The sequence below is a fragment of the Schistocerca cancellata genome, chromosome 2, assembly GCF_023864275.1.
Source record: "Schistocerca cancellata isolate TAMUIC-IGC-003103 chromosome 2, iqSchCanc2.1, whole genome shotgun sequence".
Classification (NCBI taxonomy): domain Eukaryota; kingdom Metazoa; phylum Arthropoda; class Insecta; order Orthoptera; family Acrididae; genus Schistocerca; species Schistocerca cancellata.
This window is the reverse complement of record NC_064627.1, coordinates 677,960,640-677,986,693: the sequence shown is the minus strand read 5'-3', so window position 1 is coordinate 677,986,693 and position 26,054 is coordinate 677,960,640. Positions and strand designations below refer to the sequence as shown.

At 39.0% G+C, this 26,054-nt stretch overlaps 1 protein-coding gene and 1 pseudogene across 3 annotated transcripts in view; both read right to left on the bottom strand.

Annotated features, from left to right (window-relative positions):
* Positions 1-26,054, bottom strand: part of LOC126147779 (telomerase Cajal body protein 1) — a 118,628-nt gene that overhangs the window by 68,893 nt on the left and 23,681 nt on the right. For all 3 annotated transcript variants that reach the window (XM_049915717.1, XM_049915715.1, XM_049915718.1), the window contains 2 exons: positions 12,440-12,526; positions 3,182-3,318 (listed from right to left, as the gene is read on the bottom strand). In XM_049915717.1, coding sequence (XP_049771674.1) covers positions 3,182-3,318; positions 12,440-12,526 — 224 coding nt within the window. The remainder of the gene's footprint in view (positions 1-3,181; positions 3,319-12,439; positions 12,527-26,054) is intronic.
* LOC126163839 (5S ribosomal RNA) lies at positions 8,816-8,933 on the bottom strand (annotated as a pseudogene).

Here is a 26,054-nt window from a genome sequence, read left to right as displayed (position 1 = left end):
GAGAATATTTTTGTTGGGCATCCGTGAGCGTTTTGGAGGCATAAGCAATGGGTTGTTCAGAACCATCAGAAAACTGGTGCGCAAGGACTGCACTGACCCCGCGTATTGAGAGGCGTCCATGGCAAGAAGAAGATGGCCAGGTCGATAAGTAGCCAGGCACGGGGACTGTTTCAGCATAGTCTTCAAATTCTGGAAAGCCGCATCGCATGACGCGGACCAGTGAAAAGGCACGTTTTTATGCAACAGGCGATGCAACGGCTGAGCCACCGAAGCAGCAGATTGTAAAAACTTGTGATAGTATGCTATTTTCACCAAGAAGGCCTGCAGTTCCTTAACAGATATAGGGCGAGGAAGGGCATCAATCGCAGCGACAGTTTGCTGAAGTGGACGAATACCATCCCAAGGGAGTTGAAACCCCAAGTACATGATAGATGCCTGAAAAAATTTTGATTTCTGAAGATTACACTTAAGACCGGCAGTCTGTAAGACATGAAAAAGACTGCGGAGATTTTGAAGATATTCGTCAGTGGTGGAGCCAGTGACAACAATGTCATCATGGTTATTTATACACCCAGGGACAGTGAGCAATAATTGTACCAAGAATCGCTGAAAGAGAGCAGGGGCACTGGCAACCCCGAATGGCAATCGTTGGTATTGATAGAGGCCGAAAGGTGTGTTAAGAACCAGAAACTGCCGGGAAGCAGCGTCGAGAGGAAGTTGATGATAAGCTTCTGACAGGTCAAGTTTAGAAAAATACTGGCCTCCAGCAAGTTTAGTGAACAATTCTTCAGGTCGAGGCATAGGGTAAGTGTCGATAAGGCATTGAGCATTTACAGTGGCTTTGAAATCGCCACAGAGACAAATATCACCATTTGGCTTAGCAACGACAACAGGAGAGGACCACTCACTGGAAGTGACAGGAAGCAAGACCCCTGAAGCAGTGAGACGATCCAGCTCCCATTTGACCTCATCACGAAGGGCCACAGGAATGGGCCGAGCCCGAAAAAACTTAGGCTGAGCAGTGGGTTTGAGTGTGATATGAGCTTCAAAGTCATTTGCACGGCCTAACCCAGGAGAAAAAAGGGATGAAAATGTCGTCAACAAGGAATCCAATTGAGCACAAGGAATAGCATCAGAGATGATATCGACAGAGTCATCTATGGAGAACCCAAAAACGCGAAAGGCATCGAAACCAAAAAGATTCTCCGCTTTATTATGGTCAACCACAAATATGGGGACAGTGCGAATGACAGATTTGTAAGATACCTCAGCATCAAATTGTCCCAAGAGAGAAATCTTCTGTTTATTGTAAGTCCGTAATTGCCTAGTGACAGATGACAGGATTGGAGAACCCAACTGAAGATAGGTCGGAGAATTGATGATAGTGGCAGCAGAACCAGTATCCACCTGCATGCGAACGTCTCGACCAAGTATTTGGACAGTGAGGAATAACTTCCCTGAAAGGGAAGAAGTAAAATTGACAGACAATACAGAATCAGAATCAGCGTCACGTTCATGAACATCATGTATGCGTTCGGATTTGCAAACGGATGACACATGACCCCTTTTTTTTCCATTTGTGACACACGGCCCAACGATGTGGACAATCTTCTCCTGAATGTTTCGTAAAACACTGCGGACATGAAGGAAGTTGCCGTGGATTTTGCTGCAGTTTCTTAGAGGTTTGTTTACGGTTAGGCTGAGGCTGCGCTTGGGAGCGTACTGCGGCCATGTCGGCCGGCGGGGACACCCCACACGCTTCGTCAACGTCGCACAGAGGTTGTATTTCCCTGACATTGCCCCATGCCTCTATTTGCGCTACAGCGGCGCAAGAAATTTCAAAAGACTGAGCAATGGATAGGACTTCATCTAGAGTCGGATTCACCAACTGAAGGGCACGTTGCCGAACTTCTTTGTCAGCCACCGCTCGGATAATAGCATCCCGTACCATGAAATCGGCGTAGGATTCTTTGTGAACTTCAGTATCAAATTGACACTTTCTACTGAGGCCGTGAAGTTCAGCAGCCAAAGCGTGATAGGATTGATTTGGTTGTTTTTGACAACGATAAAAGGCAACACGAGAGGCTACCACATGCGTTTGCTTTTGAAAATAGATGGACAGAAGTGAGCACATTTCAACAAAGGACAAAGACGCGGGATCTTTCAAAGGAGCCAATTGGACAACAACCGATACATTTGAGGTGAAATCCAAAAAAGGAACAGAGACTTACACGTTTGTTCGTCCGTGACATGAAATACCAAGAAGTGCTGTCGAAGATGGTTTTCGTAATCAGACCCGTCTTCCGCCGTCTCGTCGTGAGGAGGAAAAGGAGGTAGAGACGACGACACGAGACGCCCCGCATTTGACAAGTTGAACAAATATATTTCAAGGAAGACGCAATACATGAAAGTCACAGATCAAGTAAACAGAGTAAGACGTGTGTACACTTTAACAGTCAAATCACAGCTGAGTCCGAGTCTAGCGCCCGCTGGCTGCCTTTCCGCTTAGGTGGCGCTGCTGCTGCATGGCTGGCAGACAGCGCCGCATGTAGAGGACGCGTGTAACTGTGCGGCGGCACTTTGGCGAGTCACAACAGTTTTCTTAGTTTTGGCATATATGAGCCATTTGTCAACAGTGATAGCACTCGAGTCACTGCTAGCACCATCACTACCACATGCACATACCTCTACAATAATTTATGCCTGGCTATCCTTAACAGACTTCAGAATATGGCACACCATTAGAAAACATAATATCATTTGTTATAAACATGCCTCATAGCGAAGTGGTTAGCACCTTCGGCAATCAACAAGGGAGTCCTGGCTCCAGTCCCAGTTACCTATTCAGATTTCTCTGTGGTGGGAAGGTTCAGAAAGGCATCCATTCAGCCTCATGAGACCAAATGAGAAACTTCCTGCATAAATAAGTAGCAAAAATGACACACATATATCATTAAGTGGAATGCCTTTCGCCCAATATAACATTTCTTTATAATTATGAAGACTTGCTCAAATGTACACCTTACTTGAGATTACATATACAGCATCCATAATGGAAGTTTGCACACCATAATATAAGGAAAAAATGTATAATATTCATCATTCAGTTACTACTAATATACTACAAATATTGTATAAAAGTATAAAAATAAGGAGCATCATTAACTGTATCTGCACTTACGTTTCAAATTCCTAGTGTCACAATTACGACCAGGGTAGGCAGTGTTGAATATTTTTATCATATTCTTGAGACCACAGTATAACTTTTCACCAGTAGTGTCAAAGGAAACACAATGTGGAGTCACAATTTCATCCATTCTGAAAGAAGTGACAGAACCAATATCAAATGACTGTTGAGTTTTCACAATGTGATTGTCAAAACATCATACAAACAGTTATTTCAATTCAGATCAATAGTACCTAGTTAAATGTTGTCTCAAGAATATGTTACTTGTACAATAAGAGAAAAAAAAACCTGGGCGGAGAACAGACAGTTATATGAAAAATGGCAACCACAGAGAGAGAGAGAGAGAGAGAGAGAGAGAGAGAGGGAGAGAGAGTAGGACAGGAATACGAGTACAACAGACAACTTGTCCAAGGGGTACCAGTGATAGTTACATGCTGTACACTGGAACACAGGGGAGTTGGTGTCTAGAGTGGGAGGAACTAGATGGATGGAGAAAACTTAGGAAAGCAGGCTGTAAGAAGATACAGAGGCCAGTAACATGAGAAGATGATACCCACAGAAAGAGAAATGTGACATTGGGTGTGTAGGTGGAGAAAATAAGATTATTAACATTGGCATAAATACAAAGAAGCCAGGGACAAGTAAGTAGAGACTGAGGGCAGAAGGACTACATAACCAAACACCATGTTGTAGGATCTGCCCTACTTATATACCAGTAATTATGAGAAGCTAGTGTGGTGACGTAAAGTCTTGGTAGAAAGTGGGGAAAAAACTGGAGTACAGATAGCAACTCACCAAATACTAGAAGCATTGAGTCATTGGAGCCACATGAACAAGACTGAAAACTTTGCTAACTTTCACACAAAGCCTTTTCTGAGTTACGAGTACACATGCACCCACATACATGTGCACCCCCACACATCTCCCACCTGCGCTGTGCCGGATGAATGCACACTGCAGGTCATTCAGCAAGCATAATGTAGGAAGACACGCATGTGTGAGTGCACATGTACATGTACCTCAGCTCAAATAAGGATTTTTCCGAAAGCCAGTGAAGTATACAGTCAAGTATAGGTGCTTGATGGTGATTCAATACATCTCCTATACAGTAAGTTGTTACCTTCACCCAATTTTTTAAAATAAAGGAATTACTATTTCAATAGTTGTGAGTGGGGAGGGATTGAGGGATGAGGGAAGGTGGGGACGGGGAGGGGGAATAGAGGAATCCATATGGCTTGAGTTCAGAAAAAGCCACTGAAGTTGAATGAGCTGTGCTGAAAGGAACTGTCTGCAATTCGATTGTCAAATTGCTCTTTATAACAGTCTGACAGAGGCTATTCAAACAGGTAGCCAGCTGGCTAGTGATCATGCCCATATGAAATGTCAAGGTGTTTGTGTTAAATCTTAAAAACATTTAAAAGTAAAGTTAACAACAATATTGTGAACAGGACAGACTGCTGCTCGCCAAGTAGAAGCGACAACGTCACAGGCAGGTTCAGTGAAAAGCCTGCTAAACATTTTAGCTTTTGGCCAAAAGATGTTCTTTTAAATTAGCACACACACACACACACACACACACACACACACACACACACACACACACACACAATCACTGTCTCTGGCCACTGTGGCCAGACTTTTTGTGAAAGTGAAGATAATTAAGCCAAAAATAAATAATACCCATTAAGTAAAAAATTAAAATAGAGTTGCCACACTGATAGTTCACCTCAGAAGGGTAACATAAAATCTACCAATGATAGAAAGCACAGACTATTTTTAATAACATTTAACTTGTTTAATATCAGCATAATGTAAACCTGTTAAAGAAACATTGGAACAAAATGTTACACCAGTCCTTATTTGTAAACAGAATGCAAAGAACTCTCATATTCCAAACAATTAGGTCAGATATGGTGTGGGAATATACATTTCTTGATTGTTACACACCTGAACTGAAGTATTCTGACACTGACCATGAAGGATGACCTAAGTACGTATCACTGGATCGTACAGAATGCTTACAATGTACTTCTGAATGCTACAAGCGCAAAGTGGAACACTGTCAGCCTGGCATAGAGATGATATCAATATCAATGAAATTTTGTTTTTCTGTTTGTGGCACATGTTGCAAAATAATTAAGTCAAATATCAACTTGATAAACAGTAGAAGTATTGTGTATTTCTCATTAAATACTGATAAAATGCAATGGTCAACAGTATTAATAGTATTGCACATGTTTCGTTAAATACTGATCAAATGGAATACTCTGCAATTACAAAATTCTTTGTTCTGGAAATGTTGTCACCAATTGAAATTGCTTCAAAGATGGTCAAAGTTTTTTTAATAGGAATCTGCTTACTTATTTTCAACAGTTAAGAGATGGGTTCACAATTTTCTTGAAGATCGTCACGTGAATGATATCACAAAACTGCAACAAAAAATGAAAACCCTGAAAAGTCCACAATATGTACAGAACAGTCAATGATTAAAGATTTACAAAATATCTGATGCCAAAGGCACATGAGAAGAAACAGTACATTAAATTTTGCACGACAAATTAACTATGAGGGTCTTTTGTGAAGGATAGGTGCCACATTTGATGAATACTGACAAAGAGTACCTACAAAAACAAATTTAACACCAATATCTGCACCATTTTAAAGAGATGCCAATTTATTCTGTCATCTGATTTCGTACTGTGGATGAAATGTGGGTCAGCTGCTTTATGCCTGAAAGAAAACTTCAATGAAAGTAGTGAGTGGAGTCCAGCGGACCTATACCTAAAGAGGTGAAGTCAATTTCATTTACTGGATAGATTATGTCGTCGTCATTTTCTGGACTGCAAAAAGGTTTCTTTGTACCAGTTACAATAACTGGCAGATTCTACGCAAGTCTTCTGCACTAACTGGATGAGGTAATGCGTGAGAAGAGGCCTGGAATGCAAAATTAAAATATATAACAATGCAGACGCTCACAAAAGCAATTTGCTAGTTGGAAAATTGGCGGATATGAAGTATAAGTAGTTGCGATGTTATTCATGAGATTTTGCGCACTGTGACTTCCAATTAGTCCTGCACCTAAGGGACCAAACGAACATTCTGAGTCCAATGAAGAGGTTCTACTGCAGTCTTACATGTGCCACAATCATATTTCAAAAGACAGTCTTTCACTTTTAAGACAAGAAATTTTTACCTTGTCCCCATATAAAAAGGACATATACACTTAGTATGACTCAAATCCTTATAAAAGTCTTTTATTTTGATGTACATAAATGGGCTTGTTTCAAGAATGTTGCTTAATATTCTAAGCAGCTAAACAGTTTGTCCAGTGAAATTACTGATTTATTGCATCAAGAGTAAAAATCTGATAAAATCCATTACTTTATGTCGATGTTTATGGACCATAAACAATCACTTAATGATTTATAACTTGACTGTTTACTCAAAACATGACCAGTTTCAAATGAGCTCTGTTGATTCGAATTATATGGGCATCGGGCCATAGTCTAAGGCATTTTTCTGTGGCTAATGCTTTGTCTCCTAATGCTGGAGACATCCTTAGAGGCCATAAAGACTTCGTTACTTAATTTCAAATTCTGACAACCTCAGCAATCTGAACTGTTTATTTATATGTGTAATTCCACAATGGCTTTCTGAGCTTGTCTGCATTTGAAAAACAATCAACAAAGTCTTTACAGTCTCTGAGCATGTCTCCAGCATTGGTAGATGAAACATTAAGCATGGAAACGTGACTCAGACCAAGGCCTTATATTCACATAATTAAAACTGAAAACGATGTAAAAACTAGCCATGAAAGCCTGCACTGTGTGATTCAATGAGCTTTGTCACTATCGTATGCTCTATGAGTATTTCCTCATATGCTCACTGTGCATTTATGGGTGGCTGTGTGTAGGTTGCAAAGCGCTTGTATTAAATAAAGAATTTTCTTTAGAGAGAATGACATTTATGTTTCAGTGTAATTTTCCTTTGCTAGATGTACACTATGTTTTCAATATACAGTAATCATGACATTGTTCTAATTAGCTATACAAACATATTTCGTTATCATCAATGCATTTTTTTATTTTATTTTTTGTTTTATTTTAAGGAAAAGTGCTGTGGTGGCAAAGATTCCCAAAACATGTTTGTGTGAAATATAAAAACAAGAAAAAAGACAGACTCATAAATAATATATTCTTTTCCACAGACATTGAATAAATATGAGCAGAGAATACAATGACAGTTTCTTTTTTCCTTTATCAATGATGTCAGGAAAAAACTGCTGCCACAAAGGAAAACAATGAAAAAGTGCACATTACTGAACAACAGGTGATTAAAGATGTAAAAAATAGCAGCTGCCTGAGGCACATCTGCAACGTACATCTACATCTATACCCTGCAAACAACTGCAAGGTGCATGGCAGAGGGTATGTCCCATTGTACCAGTTATTAGGATTTCTTCCCATTCCATTCACGTATGCCTTCAAGAGTCTTCCAGTTTAGTTCCTTCAGTATCTCTGTGACACTCACCCATGGATCAAACAAACTTGTGACCTTTCACGCTGCCCTCCTCTGTATATGTTCAATATCCCCTGTTAGTCCTATCTGGTGCGTGTCCCATACACGTAAGTAATATTCTATGATGGGTCACACGAGTGATTTGTATGAAATCTCCTTTGTAGACTGATTGCTCTTTAGCAGTATGCTACCAATAAACCAAAGTCTACCACTTACTTTACCCATGACTGAGTCTGTGTGGCCATTTCACTTCATATTCCTACAGTGTTACATCCAGGTTTTGTGTGAGCTGGCCAATTCCAACAGTGACTCACTGATATTATAGTCATAGGATACTATGATTTTTTCAGTCTGTGCAGTGGACAATTTTAATTTCTGAACATTAAAAGCAAGTTGCCAGTCTTTGCAACACTCTGAAATCTTATCAAGATCTGACTGAATATTCATGCAGTTTCTTTCAGGTAGCACTTTGTTATAGATAACTACATCATCTGCAAAAAGTCTGGAGTTACTATTAATAATGTCTGCAAGTTCATCAACATACAACATGAATGGCAAGGATCTCAACAACACACTTCCTTCAGATACACCTGAAGTTACCTCTACATCTGACGATGACTCTCCATCCAAGATAACATACTGCATCCTCTCTACCAAAATGCCCTCAGTCCAGTCACAAACTTACTTGATACCCCATATGATCACACTTTTAGCAGTAAGTGTAGATGTGGTACTGAGTCGAATGCTTTTCAGAAATCGAAAAGTACTGCTTCTACCTGACTCCTTGATCCAGGGCTTTCAGTATGTCAAGTGAAAAAAGTGCAAGTTGATTTCACACAATCGATGTTTTCAGAGAGAAAGAGTACACTAAATTTTGTATAAGGAAGTAACTGTGAAAAAAAGCAGCAGCACTCCATCGTTAGGCCACAAGTGGCCCACTGGGACCATATGAACGTCGTATCATCCTCAGTTGAGGATGTGGATAGGAGTGGCGTGTGGTCAGCACACCTCTCTCCCGGTCGTTATGATGGTTTTCTTTGACCGGAGCCACTACTATTCGGTCAAGTACCTCCTCAATTGGCATCATGAGGCTGAGTGGACCCCGAAAAAGGGCAACAGCGCATGGTGGCCCAGATGGTCACCCATCCAAGTGTCAGCCATGCCTGACAGCGCTTAACTTCGGTGATCTCGTGGGAACCAGTGTATCCACTGCGGCAAGGCTGTTGTCTAACTGTGAAAAAGCTTTGTCCAAAATGGGTGCCACATTTATCAAACACTGACCAACAGCCTACATGAAAATGAAATTCTCATGCATGTCTGGACAAATTAAAAAATCTAATAGATTTTGTGCTCCGATTTGTTACAGTGAATGAGACATTAATTTGCTCAAACCACAACTTTCCCTAATAGCACTAAATAGAGTATTCTAAATTCTTAGGTGTTTATACTGATAAAAATCTGAACTCGGAGCCACATGTTACATAACTTCTTAAACAACTGGATAATATCAGATTTTGGAGACAAAAATGAAACAAAATACTCTTACTTCCCTGATGTTCATTCACTAAAGTACCATGAAGAAAGTTTTTCTCAAGGCAGAAAATGTCTGTAGCGAACTCTGCAGGTAAGGGGGCATACGGACAACAGCCTCATAGCACATTCACTCCCTCATGAGGATTGCTGCCAACACACAATTTGAAAACAGTAAAGGTCATAAACATTAGAAGGAGAAATGACTTACACTCTCCTTCATGCAGCCACTGTGTGGCACAAATAGCAATTAGATATTCCACCATAAAAATCTTTGACCACCTATTCAGTGATGTAAAGAATTTAATAGATAATAAAATTAACTTCAAAGAGAAACAGGAACCATACATTCTTGACAACTTCCACTACTCCACACAAAAATTTCTGTATGTGTAATAATATAATATGATGTAATACAGGGGGTGTGTGTGTGTGCGCGCACACACATGGGTGGGTGCACACACTTGGAAGGGATAGAAACGGGAAGGGAGGGAGGGAGGGAGGGAGGGAGGGGGAGGGGAGGGGGGGGGGAGAGAGAGAGAGGGAGAGAGAGAGAGAGAGAGACTGGACACAGTTAAGTACAAATCATTGATTGTGCACTGCTAGCCATTAAATTAGTACACCAAGAAGTTGTGACAGCAAAAGATGGAGAATTGGCAACAACATTGTAAATTTCTGAGGAATGTAATTCTCAACTATGGACAAACATCTCACACACTTTCAACACATCATTTGAATGATTTTTATGGAAATGACATGTAATAGGTCAGTTCACAGGCCACACATACATATGTTTAGGTGTATTGATCTTCTTGGAAGGTGCAAATAACTGAACTAAACTACAATAGGCCCACTGAGTTTAGAAGTGTACATTCTTGTCACAAAGATACTGACTCTGATGGTCATGTCAATTATGTCATCAATGCAGCTCTAGAATTTTACTGGGGGTCTTCTTTCCCACGACCCAGAGCCTGTCATTATTTTCTTCATCAGTTCCTGCCATTTCTCCTATTCCTTCACTCAGTGGTCAGCAAACATGAAGCTTCTGAGTTACCATCCAGTTTCTAAATCCTACTGTGAGCTACCAAAAGAAACTAGGACAGAGACATGAACTTTTAATAAAAATCCTAAATTTGTTTATTGCAAATAAACTTACATTTCTAGTTACTATGAAATGAATTTTAATTAAACTGTATCTAAGAAAAACAAATTGAAATTGAATTACACATGAGAAAGAAATTAAAGTGTAGTACTAAATTACAAATACAAGAACAAATTTTTTTATCTGGGTTATTTTCTTTAATGAGAAGGATGGCTTTTTTTTTTTTACATCAACAACTTTTAATGTTGGGAGGTAGGTACTGACTGCCATTCGAATATAGATGTCCAAGTGTACCTCAGTTAATCTATTTCTGTACTTGTTTTTAAATTTCAAACTAGAAAAAGAAATCTCACAGATATACTGAGCTGAACATTTCCTTCACTTAGAGAACAACCTGGACTAAAAGCGGAATTTTTCTTTAGGAACAAGAGGTCTAATATTTTCAGAGCTTTAAAAAAGTGAATTTAAAGATAAACTATTTTGAAAATCAATCAGTTCCAACTCCACTACAGCACTGTCTTCTTGAAAATCAAAATGTTCCATGGCTAGCAGAGAACTCTTCAGCATCTGTCTCTATAAAGGCAAATTGATGCTTTTGATAACTTTGAAGCATTTGTTGAATTCACTTCTTAAATCTGAAAGAATTTGCTGTAGAAAGGAGGTGTTGAAGAGGCCTATTTTTCACAGGTTTCTTTCAAACACTCAATGTGTTGGTATTCATCTTGGATGAGATTTTTTCCCCACAGTTACACCTTTTTTGAGAATAAAGCAACATCTGAAACTTTCCCACGAATTTCTTTACCTCTACCTTCAAGCTACAAGTTAAGGATACATGACTTTTCAGGGATGTCTGTGAGAAAATCAAAATCCTGCTATCAAACCAGGTCCTCTAGTTCATGGAAAGATTCGCCTCACCCTTTCAAAAATTCTACTGAGGCAAGCAGGACCTCTTTAAAAAATATAAACTCTTCCTCTATTAAGACACTGAACTTCCGTATGAAGCAACAAATCATTGTACTGGCAAACCAGTTTATCAGTCGGTGCTCTGAACAAAAATTTCTGAATTGCTTATGCTCTCAACTTTGTTCACTACTTTTGTGACTGTTTTCATTGCACTGCATTGCACTTCAATATTTTCTACACAGTGACTGCTGGTGTTTTACACAATGGTAAGACAGACATTTAAGAAAGCTGTGGTCTTTATGACACAAGGCTATGAATCCCTTCTTTCTGCCTACCATTGCAAGAGCTCTATCAGCTGTTTTCCCAACCAACTTCTTTAGAGGAATATTTCCAGAGCTGATAAGATCTTTAAATGCTAAAACATTTCCTGTCCTGTTACTGGTATAATCTTGACCAGTTCCGCTCTTATTTCAAAATCAATAAAAGCAAATTTTGCAAAAACAGCCAACTGCATGGTATGAACTGTATGAGTCAGTTTGTCAAGCTGTAGAGGAAAATAGCTGCCATGACCAAAGTCCTTTCTAAATTGTGAAGTAAGATGAGAACTAATAACCTCAAACATCCTCATTATTGTACTTACAGGAAGCTGTACAGAGTTAATAACAGACATTATCTCACTTTTATTTTTGAAATTATCATTTAATAGATCTGCAGCTTCTAAAAATTCAGTTTCGATTAATTCACTTTCTTCAAATCATAAGTTCTCTTGCTTTATTGCTTGAACACACTATCATTTGAACAAACCTAGCTTAGCATCAATGCATAAATCAAACAATCCATGTTAGCTAATGTCTCATACACACAAAAAAGATAACATGCACAACTTCAAGTGTATACAATTAACTATGAGGCTGACGATGTAGTATTCTTGAGTAACAATGGCAGTTGCAGGAGTGAAAGGAAGAGTTGTTGTCATGAGTGGGACATGAGCTCAGTGGAGCAGTCCACATTAGCCAATCTGAACATCACTGTGATCTAGTGAAAATGTCCCTGCTCACAACTGAAGTTTTGGTGATCACTGCCTTTGCCTCTTTTGCCAAATCAAGGAACCCCTGGTTCTGAAATCTACCAACTCCCTACTGCAATTTGGTACAAAGAATGTTTCAATTTAAAAAAAAAAAAAGAAAAATAATACTTACTGATTAAAACATCGATACGAGCACCTTAATTTACCAGTGAAGGCATCCCACATATGAACTGGATTGTCTTTACTTGTGCTCACCAGGCTGAAATCAGAGTATGTCATGCAAACACTTAAAATACAAGCATACACTGGAATATATATATGAAATAAGTAAAGATGTGATGGCAAAATATGGAGAACTGGTAACAACAGTATAAATTTCTGTAAAACTGTGGATAAGCAGCCCTTAAGTTTACAGATGTGTTCAAAAGATATCCAATATTATGATATTACTTTGTTCTCTCAGCATCCAAATTGTGCACTGTTGCTTTTCTTTATTTATTTTTTATTAGATGCGAAATAAAAATAATTGAGCCTCTGAATGTGATACATGCTGCATATTCATATTAAGTGGAAAATACTATGACAATTTTTGTAGAAAACATTTCGCATATTTAGCACTGAACGTGAAAGTCAGATGGCTAATTACATGTTTCTTGAACCGTGCAAAATTTTTATTGAAATGATATGTAGTCAATCATCTCACAGACATTGTGTATTTTGGTGTGTCCAGGATTATTCCAAAAGATCTAGGCAGTTTCAAGTGATCGTAAAAAATGTCTCTATTGAGTTTATAGAAACATCAACTTAAAAAGTTTGGTTTTTATGTTTACAACTGCTCAATGTGCGAATCATTAGCTATATGGCACACGTCCAGTCTATAGTCCAATTCAGCCCACATTCACCACGAAGTTTACATGACAATGGCAATCAAAGCAGCTTGTAAGTCAGCAATGTTGTCGGGGGTGTGGGGACCTTTTTTTTTAACAGTGTCTTTCACATAAACCCACAAGTGCAGTAGCTCAGTATCTGAGGACTCAAAAACATTGTTGTGAAACTACGATGTGCAACGGTTATGTTGACAAATGAAATTATCACTGTCCTCTCACAACTGCAGCATAAGACACAGCTAAAGCATGCGCCACTGAGTGTGTCCACTGATTGTCACCTGTGTAACAAAGAAGAAGTGGTGATACACTTTTTGCCCTAACAAAGTACAGAACCATTAAGTTTTGGGGATCTACGGACATGTTCAACAATACTATTGTAAATCTTTGCTCCCCAGATTCGTACATCGTGCCAGTTTACTGCACCTTTCAGCTGAAAGGTAGCCTTAGCTGAAGATCAACCTGCGAGTGATATTACCATCCATTAAGTGCTGCAGATCAATGCAAAACTGTTTCCACAAACATTTATCGCCATACGTAATGGGTTTTAGCAACGGAATCCAATACTGTTTCCTTTGAAGATGGTTTCTCAGCACTCTCCAAATAGGTGGTTGTGGAATTCTGAGCTCTCAGCTGCCACAAGAAGCTGATGTTTTGTGGAATTGTGAAAAATTACTTCCCTGATCCATTCATCTGTTCCTCAGAAGTCAATGGCTGCCCACTGCTTTGGCTTCACACACATCTTGTTTCCTTGAACTTCTGTACCTAACCATAAGGGGATTTTCTGGCAGGTGGAGCAATGTTAAATGTGGCCCTGAATTTCCAACAAACTGTGCTTGCAGACCCACTCATGCATCATGCAAAAAATCTTCTCCACTGTTATGGCAGCCAAGTTGCTGGCGATCACTCTCACAAAAAGAACTTCTTGAGTTGCTGTTTCCATACATATAATCATTTAGTACCTTACCTCAATACAACTATTTTTGTCAGTGAGTTTAAACTGTCTAGATCATTTTTAATAACATTGTATAAAGGTACATATATATATCACAAGCCACTGTACAGTGCGTGGTGGAGGATATGCTGAACTGATATCATCATTTTCTTTCCTATTCGATTTGCATTTTGAGTAAGGAAAAAATGACTGTAAATACTTTAATGTCTCTTAACTTATTCTCATGACCCTTACATGACATTTATATTGGTGGCAGCATAACTGTCACAGTCTTCTTTGAATAAACGTTCTCTAAATTTACCCAACAGGTTTTGCAAGAAATGTATCATCTTTCTTCCAAGAATTCCCATCTAAGCTCCCTGACCATTTCTGTTAACACTTTTCTATGGGCTATACAGCCCTGTTACAATCTTAGCAGTGTGCCTCCGAATTTTTTAGATGTCTGTTGTCATACCTATTTGATAAGGACTCCAAACACTGAAACAATACTCCAAAATTTGTTTTGTCAGCATCTTTTATGTAGTCTCCTTTACAGATACACTGCATTTTACCAGAACACTTCTGACAATCCAAATCTTTCATTCCACTTCCCTAAAACTGATTTTGTACGATAGTTCCATTTCATATCACTTCTTAGCATCATTCACAATGCTTATACAATGTGACATGTCCAAGGTGTTCATCAATAATCTTATAATGAGATATTATGTGATTCTTTCTTTTCTTTTCTTTTCTTTTTTTTTTTTTTTTTTATGCATTACCTTGCATTTATCAACACTTAAAGAGAGCTGTCTTTCACTGCACCAAGTGCAAGTCTTTCTGCAATTCTTTACGATCATCCAACAATTATACTTTCCTGTACATAACAGCATCATCATCAACCAATCTTATAGTGCTGTCGAACCTATCTCATAAATTATTTATGTATACTAAATACATTAGAGCACCTCTATAAGTTTCGTTGGGCACATCCAATGTTACTTTCCAACCATAAGTCTATCAGGTGCTGGTGCCATTTTTGCTTTAAGCAGTGTTAATCGATTTTCAGCACCAGTGGTGCTAATATCGATATCTCTTATTTGTGCAGCATCCAAACGTTGACACAGAAGTATCCTCATTTATAACTACATTTTTAAATGTGGAATTTTAAATTTCTGATGTATGTCTACATTCAGTGTCACCACCAGATGGATGAACGAAAGAAAGATTAGATGGTTTAGATTTGCTCACTGACATTATATATGACCCGAATGTTCTACGATTTTCTAATAAATGTTCTCCAGGAACCAACCGTGTGTAAATTATTGTAGGTGTCATGCACAACCCTTCTTACAGATGCACAAGTTTGCTATCAGCATCCCTGCAGTCTCTGTTGTATCCAGAGTGCAGTAGTCTGTTTTTGCAATATTCTATGAATAGTGCCATTAAAACAAGGCAGGCCATTGCTGTCTTTTATTACTTTACCTAGAATATATTTACCCAGTACACAGTTTATAACATTTTTCAGCTTTAAGCACAACTGTTCTTTGTTTGCCAGACCTGAACAAAATGTTCTTAGTTTATTCATTACATAAGTTGGTAATCAGTCTCCAGCAGTTTGACCAAACACAAGTAGATTACTAAATAGCACAGTTTCACTACTCATGTTGCAAATGAAACACAACTTTAACAATAAAGTAAACATCTGGTATTAAATATATAATGTTTAAATAAGTATACAACTGCAGAATAGAAGTTGTCCAGAAGAAATGATATACAAACAAAAGAAAAAGCAAATCTGTAAATTTGGTGACAGGAATAACTACAATTTTATATTTGCAGCAAATAATGCCTATAAGACCTTCAAAAGAACATGTTGAATTAAAGACAGGTGTACAAAACACAAGTCAAATATTCTGTAGTTTTTCATTTGTGATATTTCTCAGTGTAGGGGAACCTTACGTACCAATTCTCTAACGGCTGTGGTGTAAAGACGGTAAAGCTTTCAAACAAGCAAGATAAAAAATGGAAAGGTAAACAACTTATAATAAAAAAAAATTAAAGTTGGAACGAGGACAACATGCAAGAAAAACACAGGAGGTACAGGCAAAAGGAAAACAAGCACTTCAACAAAAAGGAACAGCCTAATTTGACAGGTCACTGGAGGAAAAAAGTTTAGTGTTGAAAAGATAACAGAAGAGGCAGCAAAGGGTAAACTAAACAGGCACATATACATCAGGGGCAAAGACATAAGAACAGAAAAGTAGAGGTGAGTAGGGGTGTTGGAGAAAAAGCAGATATATCAGAGAAAACATCAACAAAAATGGGAATATAAATTGTTCAAAATGAGTTTTGCACCATCAGCATATCTATGAATGTGTGTCAGATTAAACTGAAAGGGGTCAGGGACTGATTCAATAAACCTTATGAAACTTTAACATAAATAATGAACGACTTTCAATGAAATCAAAAACTTAAAATTGGGTTTGAAAGTGATCATCTGTGAAATCAAAATTTTCTTCTGGGTAGCATTCAATGCCACTTTGCTCCACCTCATGCATTTTAACATAGTCAGATAGTCCTCGATGTGCTCTCAACTAGGTGGTCGAGACGTTACTGCACAATGCCGCTCCACTCTTTGATGGTAAACCTCCTGTGGTCATTAACGTGTGAGGAAGTTTCCTTTGATTATACAATGTAAGACTCAACTGGTCCCAAATATGCTCAATCAGGTTAATGTCAATTGATAGCAATGACCATTCAATTTAGTCATCTCCTGCCTCCTGGAGGAAGGTTGCCATAAGCTGGGCTCAGCATGCTCTTGCTGTATCATCCTGAAATACAAACCCATTGCCAAAAAAGTTGAGTGTAGTATTAACCAGAAAGTTGGAGAATCCTGTCCCAATACTGTACAGCCCTCAGAATTACTCTTAGTACTAATGACAGGTGTCTGACGTCATCAATAAATTATGCCAGTACATATGTCATTAAACTATCTCCCTGCTGAACTGATGGGTTTTTATCCCCTAGATGTTCATTGATACCTGGCTGTCTCTGTACCAGTCTGTGATGGTCATCAGATGTCAGACAACTTCTGCACTTGTCAATGAAGAGAAATCGATACCATTCATATAGTTTGTTCCCCTGTCCATCGTCTTTATGCACTATGGTGCTGCAACATTAGTATTTTGTTTGAAATGGACATCTACAAGTCAAGTTGATTCTATGGAGATGATTGCAACTGTCTGGGTTAATATTGCTCTCCCTGTTGCCGCCAAATGGAAACGCACAGTTCTGCTGCATTTTTCTTGGGTTACCCGCAAGCCAAATTCGTAGCTACAGGCCATCAGCTATTGTTGCTGATCACAGGCAACCACTATGAGACATATTTTCAATATTTTGTACTTCTCACTAGTGGCTGAATGTTCTAATGGCATTTTTGTTGTGTACACCAATTCGATGCAGCTTTTCATTCTGAAACCCTCCATTTCTGCAAAGTAACAATGCACACATGATCTCAGCTGAAGTGATACTGCAAGGCATGCTGACACCCTGAACACTTTATACAAGCAACAGTGTCCCATTCATGATTTGACAATAGTGCATTCTACTCAATGGCACTGAGAGTGTAGGTTTACCTTTATCTCCACTACACAAATAGGCTGCACATATAGGGATTTTCTGTGGTCAAAATAATATTAAGAATGAAGTTTCCAATCACAAAAACACAAATTACATAAGTCACAAAACTGAGAAATAAAGAGAAATTAGGGAGAAGATAAATGAAGAATTTAATGAAGAATTAAGATTGATTTTTTTTTTTGGGGGTGGGGGGGGGGGTACATAAATGTATCTTTACTTCTCACTCTACCCTTATCATCTCTGCACTGCAGTTGGCACAGTGCTTACCAAAGTACCATTCCTGACCTACTCCACAGGATGTCTTGTAAGTGCACCATCTTTCCACCTTATTCAGTATTTGAATATTTAAGTGGTGTACTTGCACTAGTAATCTGAACTGAGGCACTGTTGTCAGAGTTGAGCTTTGCTGCCAGCATGGGCTGGAGTTATGCAGCATGTGCCAGGGTCCATGCATGTAGCAAGACGGTATGGTATTGTAATCTAAATCATGTTACATGGAACATCATAATGTTTCTGCTAATGTTATAAGTTTTGCTGCAATGGGGCTTGAATATTGTGAAGAATTTGACTGAAGTATTTTTATAAAAGTGTGCTGCATCCACTAGCACTATATCACAAAATATTCTGAACTTACTCATCTAATAATGAAAGACTTAGTTCTGGCCACACACAAATGATTAACTGTTTTCAACTGAACAATGCAATTAGTTATTTCACTAAAGTATTTTCAGAAATTCTCCTCCTTCTTCTCCTTTGCCTCATCCTGTCACTCCCCCCCCCCCCCCCCCTTCCCCATACAGGAAGGAATCTGCACACCCTATCTGCCTCTGTCTACGCTCATGTTTGAGTGTGGGAAGTGAACATTTTCTAATTTTTGCGGAGCACGTATACAAAGCAGAACATGGATACCAACCCACTATTCACCTAACTGGATGTGGGAAACTGCCCAAAAACCACATCCAGGCTCATCAGGTCACCTGCTTTCATCATAAATTTGGTAAGTGGATTTGATCTGGGGCAGGTTCATCTCCCTGAATCCTGAAAGAGGTGTGTTAAAGTGCTCAGCTGGCCCAGTATGTAAAGGATTTCTCAGAAATTATGCAAGTGTACTTCTGAGCTTGTGGGATGTTATCTGAAACTCATCTCTCAACCTACGTCATTCACACTTTTCAGGTGCGGGTTTTGCAGCGTGGACTGTGGGTGATTGTAGCCTATGTACAACCAAAAGGTAAGCAACTGATGTAAACTGTACCATGCTCAGTGTGGACAGTAGCAAATATACAACTGCACCATGCACCTTTTATTTTGTTATGATCCATGTAGAGATAAAGGCAACATGGTGGAATATTCCACAAAAACAACACCGATACACAATAACGGGATCTCACGGCCACCACTCTTCATCTACTCTTGTCCTTACTACAGGTAGGTCCCTCTCATCTTCGAGTCTGGCCTAGCATTTTAGCTTTCCTTGAGCAATCCCTCTCCTCTCTCCAAGGAAGGAACTATCTGTTCCAAAAGCTTGGAAGTGTTTGACCTGTAATTTTATATGTATCTGTCAGTAATAGTACATATTTTTCTTCGTGAAGTGACAAATTGGCCAGCCAGTCTGTCTCATAATCTACTGAAATTTTTTTGAGCAGAGTGAACAAACATTCAGAAGTGTGTGAAAGGTAAAGATATGCAAGATGACACAGAAAGAAGGTAACTTTTCAAACACCCATTAAAAATAGAAAAAGAAATCCATCAAAAAAATTTGTGCTGGCAGCAACTGAACCACAAAAAACTGCCTTTTAAGAGACTGTAATCCAAATAATCAATGTTTGAAAATTACATCTTGTACTTGGCATCCTCCTTTGCACATGCTTTCTTCCCATCCGCTCTTGATGATCCTCTCTGATCAGTGCAACATCTCAGCTGAAATAACACAAATTCTATCTTGAATTCTTTGTTTCAACTCATCCAGCATCCTTGGCTGAGTCTCGTAGCCTCACACCAACAAATCACTAACAGACAAATCCCATGATATTGGGGGCCAGGAAATGTCACCGAATCTTGAGATGTCATGGTTACCGAACAATTTTTGGACAGCTGCCATCGATTGCCTTGCAGTGTGCAATGGCGCACCATCCTGCTGAAACCAAGTTCAATGCAGGTGCAACAAAAGATTTCAATATCTGATCCAAAGTGACAGTCACTGTGATCTACTTTTCAGTTTTGAAAAAGTAATGTCCGATGACCCCTTGGGGTGAAACTACACATCATACTGTCATCTTGCTGACAAGGAGAGGGTATTCATAAACTTCAGTAGGGTTGCCATCTACCCAGCAACAGTAGTTATGCTTACTCAAATAACTTACTTAACCTGTGAGATGAAAATGATCCTCATCTGTCATCCACAGCTTGTTCTGAAATCCATTATCCTTATTTACGTTTGTCATAATTTGATGACAGAATTCTATCTACAACTGGCAATCATTCTCCTCCAGTTGTTGCATGGTCCGTAGTTTTCACATATGAAATTTTAAATTATAATGGAGAATTTGGTGAACACACTCTCAGGACTCTCTGCCTGCAGCAACTTGCTCACAAACTGAATGCTGTGGGCTCCAAAAGACTGAAACACATACAGCTTCAGCATTCTGTGAAGCACAAGCACTTCTTGGATGTCCCATCATTTTGTTTTTTTAGAGCAGATCTTGACTCTTCAAAAATTTTTATCCCATGTTTTCATCATGTGTTTCAAGGGAACTCGACCGTGACCCCAAAGGCTGAAAAATGTCGGAACCCTCTCTGTGCACTTTCAAACTACCATTGTTTTTGTGAAACATTTTTACCCAGTACAAGGTGACTAATAATGAATGACAAAGATCAGGTGAAGATACAGAAAGGAATTGTTCCACTGCAAGTAGGAGCCAGAGAACTTTGCACTGGTACACTGAACACAGAGAGATTGCTCTAGTGAAAAATACAGATTTAAGACACAATTTTACTCTGCCAGAAATAATGTTACCTCCAAGGAAGTTAGACTCAACAGTAAGTGAAAGTGAAAACATCTTGATCTAGGACATACCTTAGTGCATAAAAGAAGTTATCAACTGTGTGAAGTTAAGCTTTTGACTTAAGTTTTTATGCAGAGAAAAAAACATTTTCGCAGTGTCATATACTAGAAAAACTCATGTAGCTCCTTTCTTAATCCGTGTTTTTATGTCCTTAAGACAAGATAGCATAACCATTTTACCAACGTTGTAGTATGTTAGAAACAGTGAAACACAAAAAATGTGTGTCCCTAAGAGATGACTGGTTACTGTGAAAAGTTAAAAGTGTTTAACACTATCATGAAAGAGACTCAATGAGACAACTCAAAACTTTCTGAAGCATATATTATCACTCCTCAATGAGCAACCTCCATGCAGAAACATTTGGGAAAGTGCTATACTTGCTACAGTATTTCTTAAAAATGAATCACAAACATGTTCACTGAGCAAGATGGCACAGTGATAATGGTCCTAACTCACATTTGTTAGGATCAAGTTAATCCAGACTTAAGATTCCTTGTGGTTTCATTAAATCACTCAAGGTTAATGTCAAAATGGTTCTTATCAAGTGGACACAGCCAATTTCAATCCCCATCCTTGAGCAATGTAAGCTTGTGCTCACCACTAATGGCTTAGATGTAGATGGAGAACTAAATTCCGTTTTTTGCTCCCCATCATCAAACATGTTCAATAAGACACATATTGAAGGAACACGCTGCACATAAAAATCAAGTTATACAATCAATCTGTCAATAACTGAACTCAACAGGAACAATTATTCTTCTCCATAAACAATTATGAATCCTATAGGAGAACAATTGTCAGGTGCTGTACGTCATATGTTTTCAAGCTGACAAAGAACACTTTCAGGTGACATGGACATCTGCACTCCCACCTATGCTGGCTCCTGCTCATACCTTGCATCTAAAACCATGATATTGGAATGTTTCACATGCATATATTCAGTTATTTTGCATTTAAAATTCTCTCCAGGTGCCAAGTTTTGCATGTCAAGCTTGACACATTTGGAAACAAAACTGGTTCTTTCAGTTTATTCCATTGCAAAGATCCTCCATATACAGACAATGGGTACTATAGTGTTGTGTTCTTAATGGGATGCATGCCATATGCATGAAAACACTGTAGACACACTTGGGTTAATATTCTTCATTCTGTTGTTATTTGCAGGTTTCCCTGTAGCTCAGTCATTCTGTCATGGGTTGTGAGGAAGTGTTAATAATGGTTTCTGGATGTAATTGCTCACAATTTATAATTTAAAAATGTCTAATTGTTTGGAAGCAAGTCCACAGTCTGTTATGCCATGTTGAACTGAAATGTTTTCTATCTCATCAACGACTTACCAAACCACAGGTTACAGTACACCACATGGCCAAGACACTGCACTAACTTTCCTCAATACACTGAAGAGCCAAAGAAACTGGTACGTGGCATGGACTCTACTAATGTCTCGAGTAATGCTGGAGGGAACTGACACCTTGAATTCTGCAGGGCTATCCTTAAATCTGTAAGAGTAAAAGGGGATGGAGATCTCTTCTGAACAGCATGGTGCAAGGCATCCCAGATATGCTCAATAATGTTCATGTCCAGGGAGTTTGGTGACCAGCAGAAGTCTTTAAACTCAGAAGAGTGTTCCTGGAACCACTCTGTAGTAATTCTGGACATGTTGGATGTCGCATTGTCCTGCTTGAATTGCCAAGGGGATGGAGATCTCTTCGGAACAGCATGTTGCAAGGCATCCCAGATATGCTCAATAATGTTCATGTCCAGGGAGTTTGGTGACCATCAGAAGTCTTTAAACTCAGAAGAGTGTTCCTGGAACCACTCGGTAGCAATTCTGGACATGTTGGATGTCGCACTGTCCTGCTGGAATTGCCAAAGTCTGTTGGAAAGCACAATGGACATGAATGGATGCAGGTAATCAGATAGGTAATAACCTATCAGAATCGTATCTAGACGGATCAGGGGTCCCACATCACTCCAACTGCACGGCCCCACACTATTACAGGGTCTCCATCAGCTTGAACAGTCCCCTGCTGATTTGCAGGTTCCACGGATTCATGAGTGGATAGATGTGTACACGTATGGAACCTGTACACATCTATCCACTCAATACAATTTGAAACGATACTCGTCTGACCAGGCAACATGTTTCCAGTCATCAACAGTCCAATGTCGGGGTTGACACACACATGCGAGGCCTAAAGCTTTGTGTTGTGCAGTCATCGAGGGTACATGAGTGGGCCTTCGGCTCCAAAAGCCCAAATCAATGATGTTTCATTGAGTGGTTCACACAGTGACACTTGCTGATGGCTCAGCATTGAAGTCTGCAGCAATCTACAGCTACACCTACATAGATATTCTGCAAATCACATTTAAGTGCCTGGCAGAGGATTCATCGAACCACCTCCACAATTCTCTATTATTCCAATCTCGTATAGCGCGCGGAAAGAATGAACACCTATATCTTTCCGTACGAGCTCTGATTTCCCTTATTTTATCATGATGATCATTCCTCCTTATGTAGATCGGTGTCAACAAAATATTTTCGCATTTTGAGGAGAAAGTTGGTGATTGAAATTTCGTGAGAAGATTCCATCGCAACGAAAAACGCCTTTCTTTTAATGATTTCCAGCCCAAATCCTGTATCACTTCTGTGACACTCTCTCCCATATTTTGCAATAATACAAAACGTGCTGCCTTTCTTTGAACTTTTACGATGTACTCCGTCAGTCCTATCTGGTAAGGATCCCACACTGCGCAGCAGTATTCTATAAGAGGACGGACAAGCGTAGTGTAGGCAGTCTCTTTAGTAGATCTGTTACATTTTCTAATGTCCTGCCAATAAAACGTAGCCTTTGGTTAGCCTTCCCCATAACATTTTCTATGTGTTCTTTCCAATTTAAGTTGTTCATAATTGTAATACCTAGGTATTTAGTTGAATTTACGGCTTTTAGATTAGACTGATTTATTGTGTAACCGAAGTTTAATGAGTTCCTTTTAGCACTCATGTGGATGACCTCACACTTTTTGTTATTTAGGGTCAACTGCCACTTTTCGCACCATTCAGATATTTTTTTTCTAAATCGTTTTGCAGTTTGTTTTGATCTTCTGATGACTTTATTACTCGATAAATGACAAGGTCATCTGCAAACAACTGAAGATGGCTGCTCAGATTGTCTCCCAAATCGTTTATATAGATAAGGAACAGCAAAGTGCCTATAACACTACTGTGGGGAACACCTGAAATCACTTCTGTTTTACTCGATGACTTTCTGTCAATTACTATGAACTGTGACCTCTCTGACAGGAAATCGCAAATCCAGTCATCACATAACTGAGACAACATTTCATAAGCACGCAATTTCACAACGAGCCGCTTGTGTGGTACAGTGTCAAAAGCCTTCTGGAAATCCAGGAATACGGAATCGATCTGAAATACCTTGTCAATAGCACTCAGCACTTCATGTGAAAAAAGAGCTAGTTGTGTTTCACAGGAACGATGTTTTCTAAACCCATGTTGACTGTGTGTCAATAGATGGTTTCCTTTGAGGTAATTCATAATCTTCTAACACAATATATGTTCTAAAATCCTGCTGCATATCAACGTTAACAATATGGACCTGTAATTTAGTGACTTACTGCTACTACCTTTCTTGAATATTGGTGTGACCTGTGCAGTCTTTGGGTACGGATCTTTCGTCGAGCGAACAGTTGTATATGATTGTTAAGTATGGAGTTAATGCATCAGCATACTCGGAAAGGAACCTAATTGGTATACAGTCTGGACCAGAAGACTTGCTTTTATTAAATGATTTGAGTTGCTTCACTACTCTGAGGATATTTACTTCTATGTTACTCATTTTGGCAACTGTTCTCGATTCATATTCCAGAATATTTAACAATGTGCAGAAGGGTGCACTTATGTCACGTTGAACGATTCTCTTCAGTAGTGGTTGGTCCCATTCCTGCATGATCGTTTTCCAGCTGCAGTGACGTCAGAGATTTCAAGGTTTACCCGATTCCTGATATTCACAGTAAAGCCATGAAACCCATGAAATGGTCGTATGGGAAAATCCCAACTTCATTGCTACCTTGGAGATGCTGTGTCCCATCATTCGTGCGCCGACTATAACACCACATTCAAACTCACTTAAATCTTGATAACATGCCATTGTAGCAGCAGTAATTGATCTAACAACTGCGCCAGAATCTTGTTATCTTATATAGGCGCTGCTGACCACAGCACCATATTCTGCCTGTTTACATAACTCTGTATTTGAATACACGTGTCTATACCAGTTTCTTTGGCACTTCAGTGTACATAGTTAATTATTTGAATGTTTTGTGTATCATAGCTATGATGTCACAGTATAATGTGGAATCAGTCGTTTTACAATTACTTATACTATCATCAAATATTATTACCTCTTGGAGCTGCAAGGTTTGAGCAAATGCATTAAAGAATGCATAACATACCACAACACATGTAGGACAGATGTAGAGTGGGATGTCTCAATGCAGAGAAATATCGAGTATGTGACGTAAGTGGGAGTGGCAATAGCAGAACCATTAGAAGTTGCGGATCTTAATATACAAGCACATCAGACACATGAATATGCGAGTTATGGAGGCCCCTATTCATCACAAGATTAATATAGTGGGGGGGGGGGGGCGCTTAACATTAGTTTGTGCAGTCTTGTCTAGAATTACAGTGAGTATAACTTTCTCAAATATTTTATGACAGTATGGTTTCGAAAGGACATGTGTTATTAAAATAATCTCTCACATAAGTAAATAATAACACCATGTACCTCATCACATTTGACTACGAATGTTCACACAGGCCAGGCCTCCTTATCTTTTTCCATCAAAACTGACCTTTCATCACCATATTAAAGTGTATTCAGATACTACAGATGGGACAGAAATTGAAAAACAAGCTGATGAAGATGTGATACTGATGGAAGATTAATGACGATACGACTGCAGGGTAGTTTGAAAAACGTGGTATTGATACACTTATACATGCCAACTTCAAGAAGAATATAATAATTCCAATCCCAAAGAAAGCAGGTGTTGACAGATGTGAAAATTACCGAACTATCAGTTTAATAAGTCACGGCTGCAAAATACTAATGCGAATTCTTTACAGACGAATGGAAAAACTAGTAGAAGCCGACCTCGGGGAAGATCAGTTTGGATTCCGTAGAAATACTGGAACACGTGAGGCAATACTGACCCTACGACTTATCTTGGAAGCTAGATTAA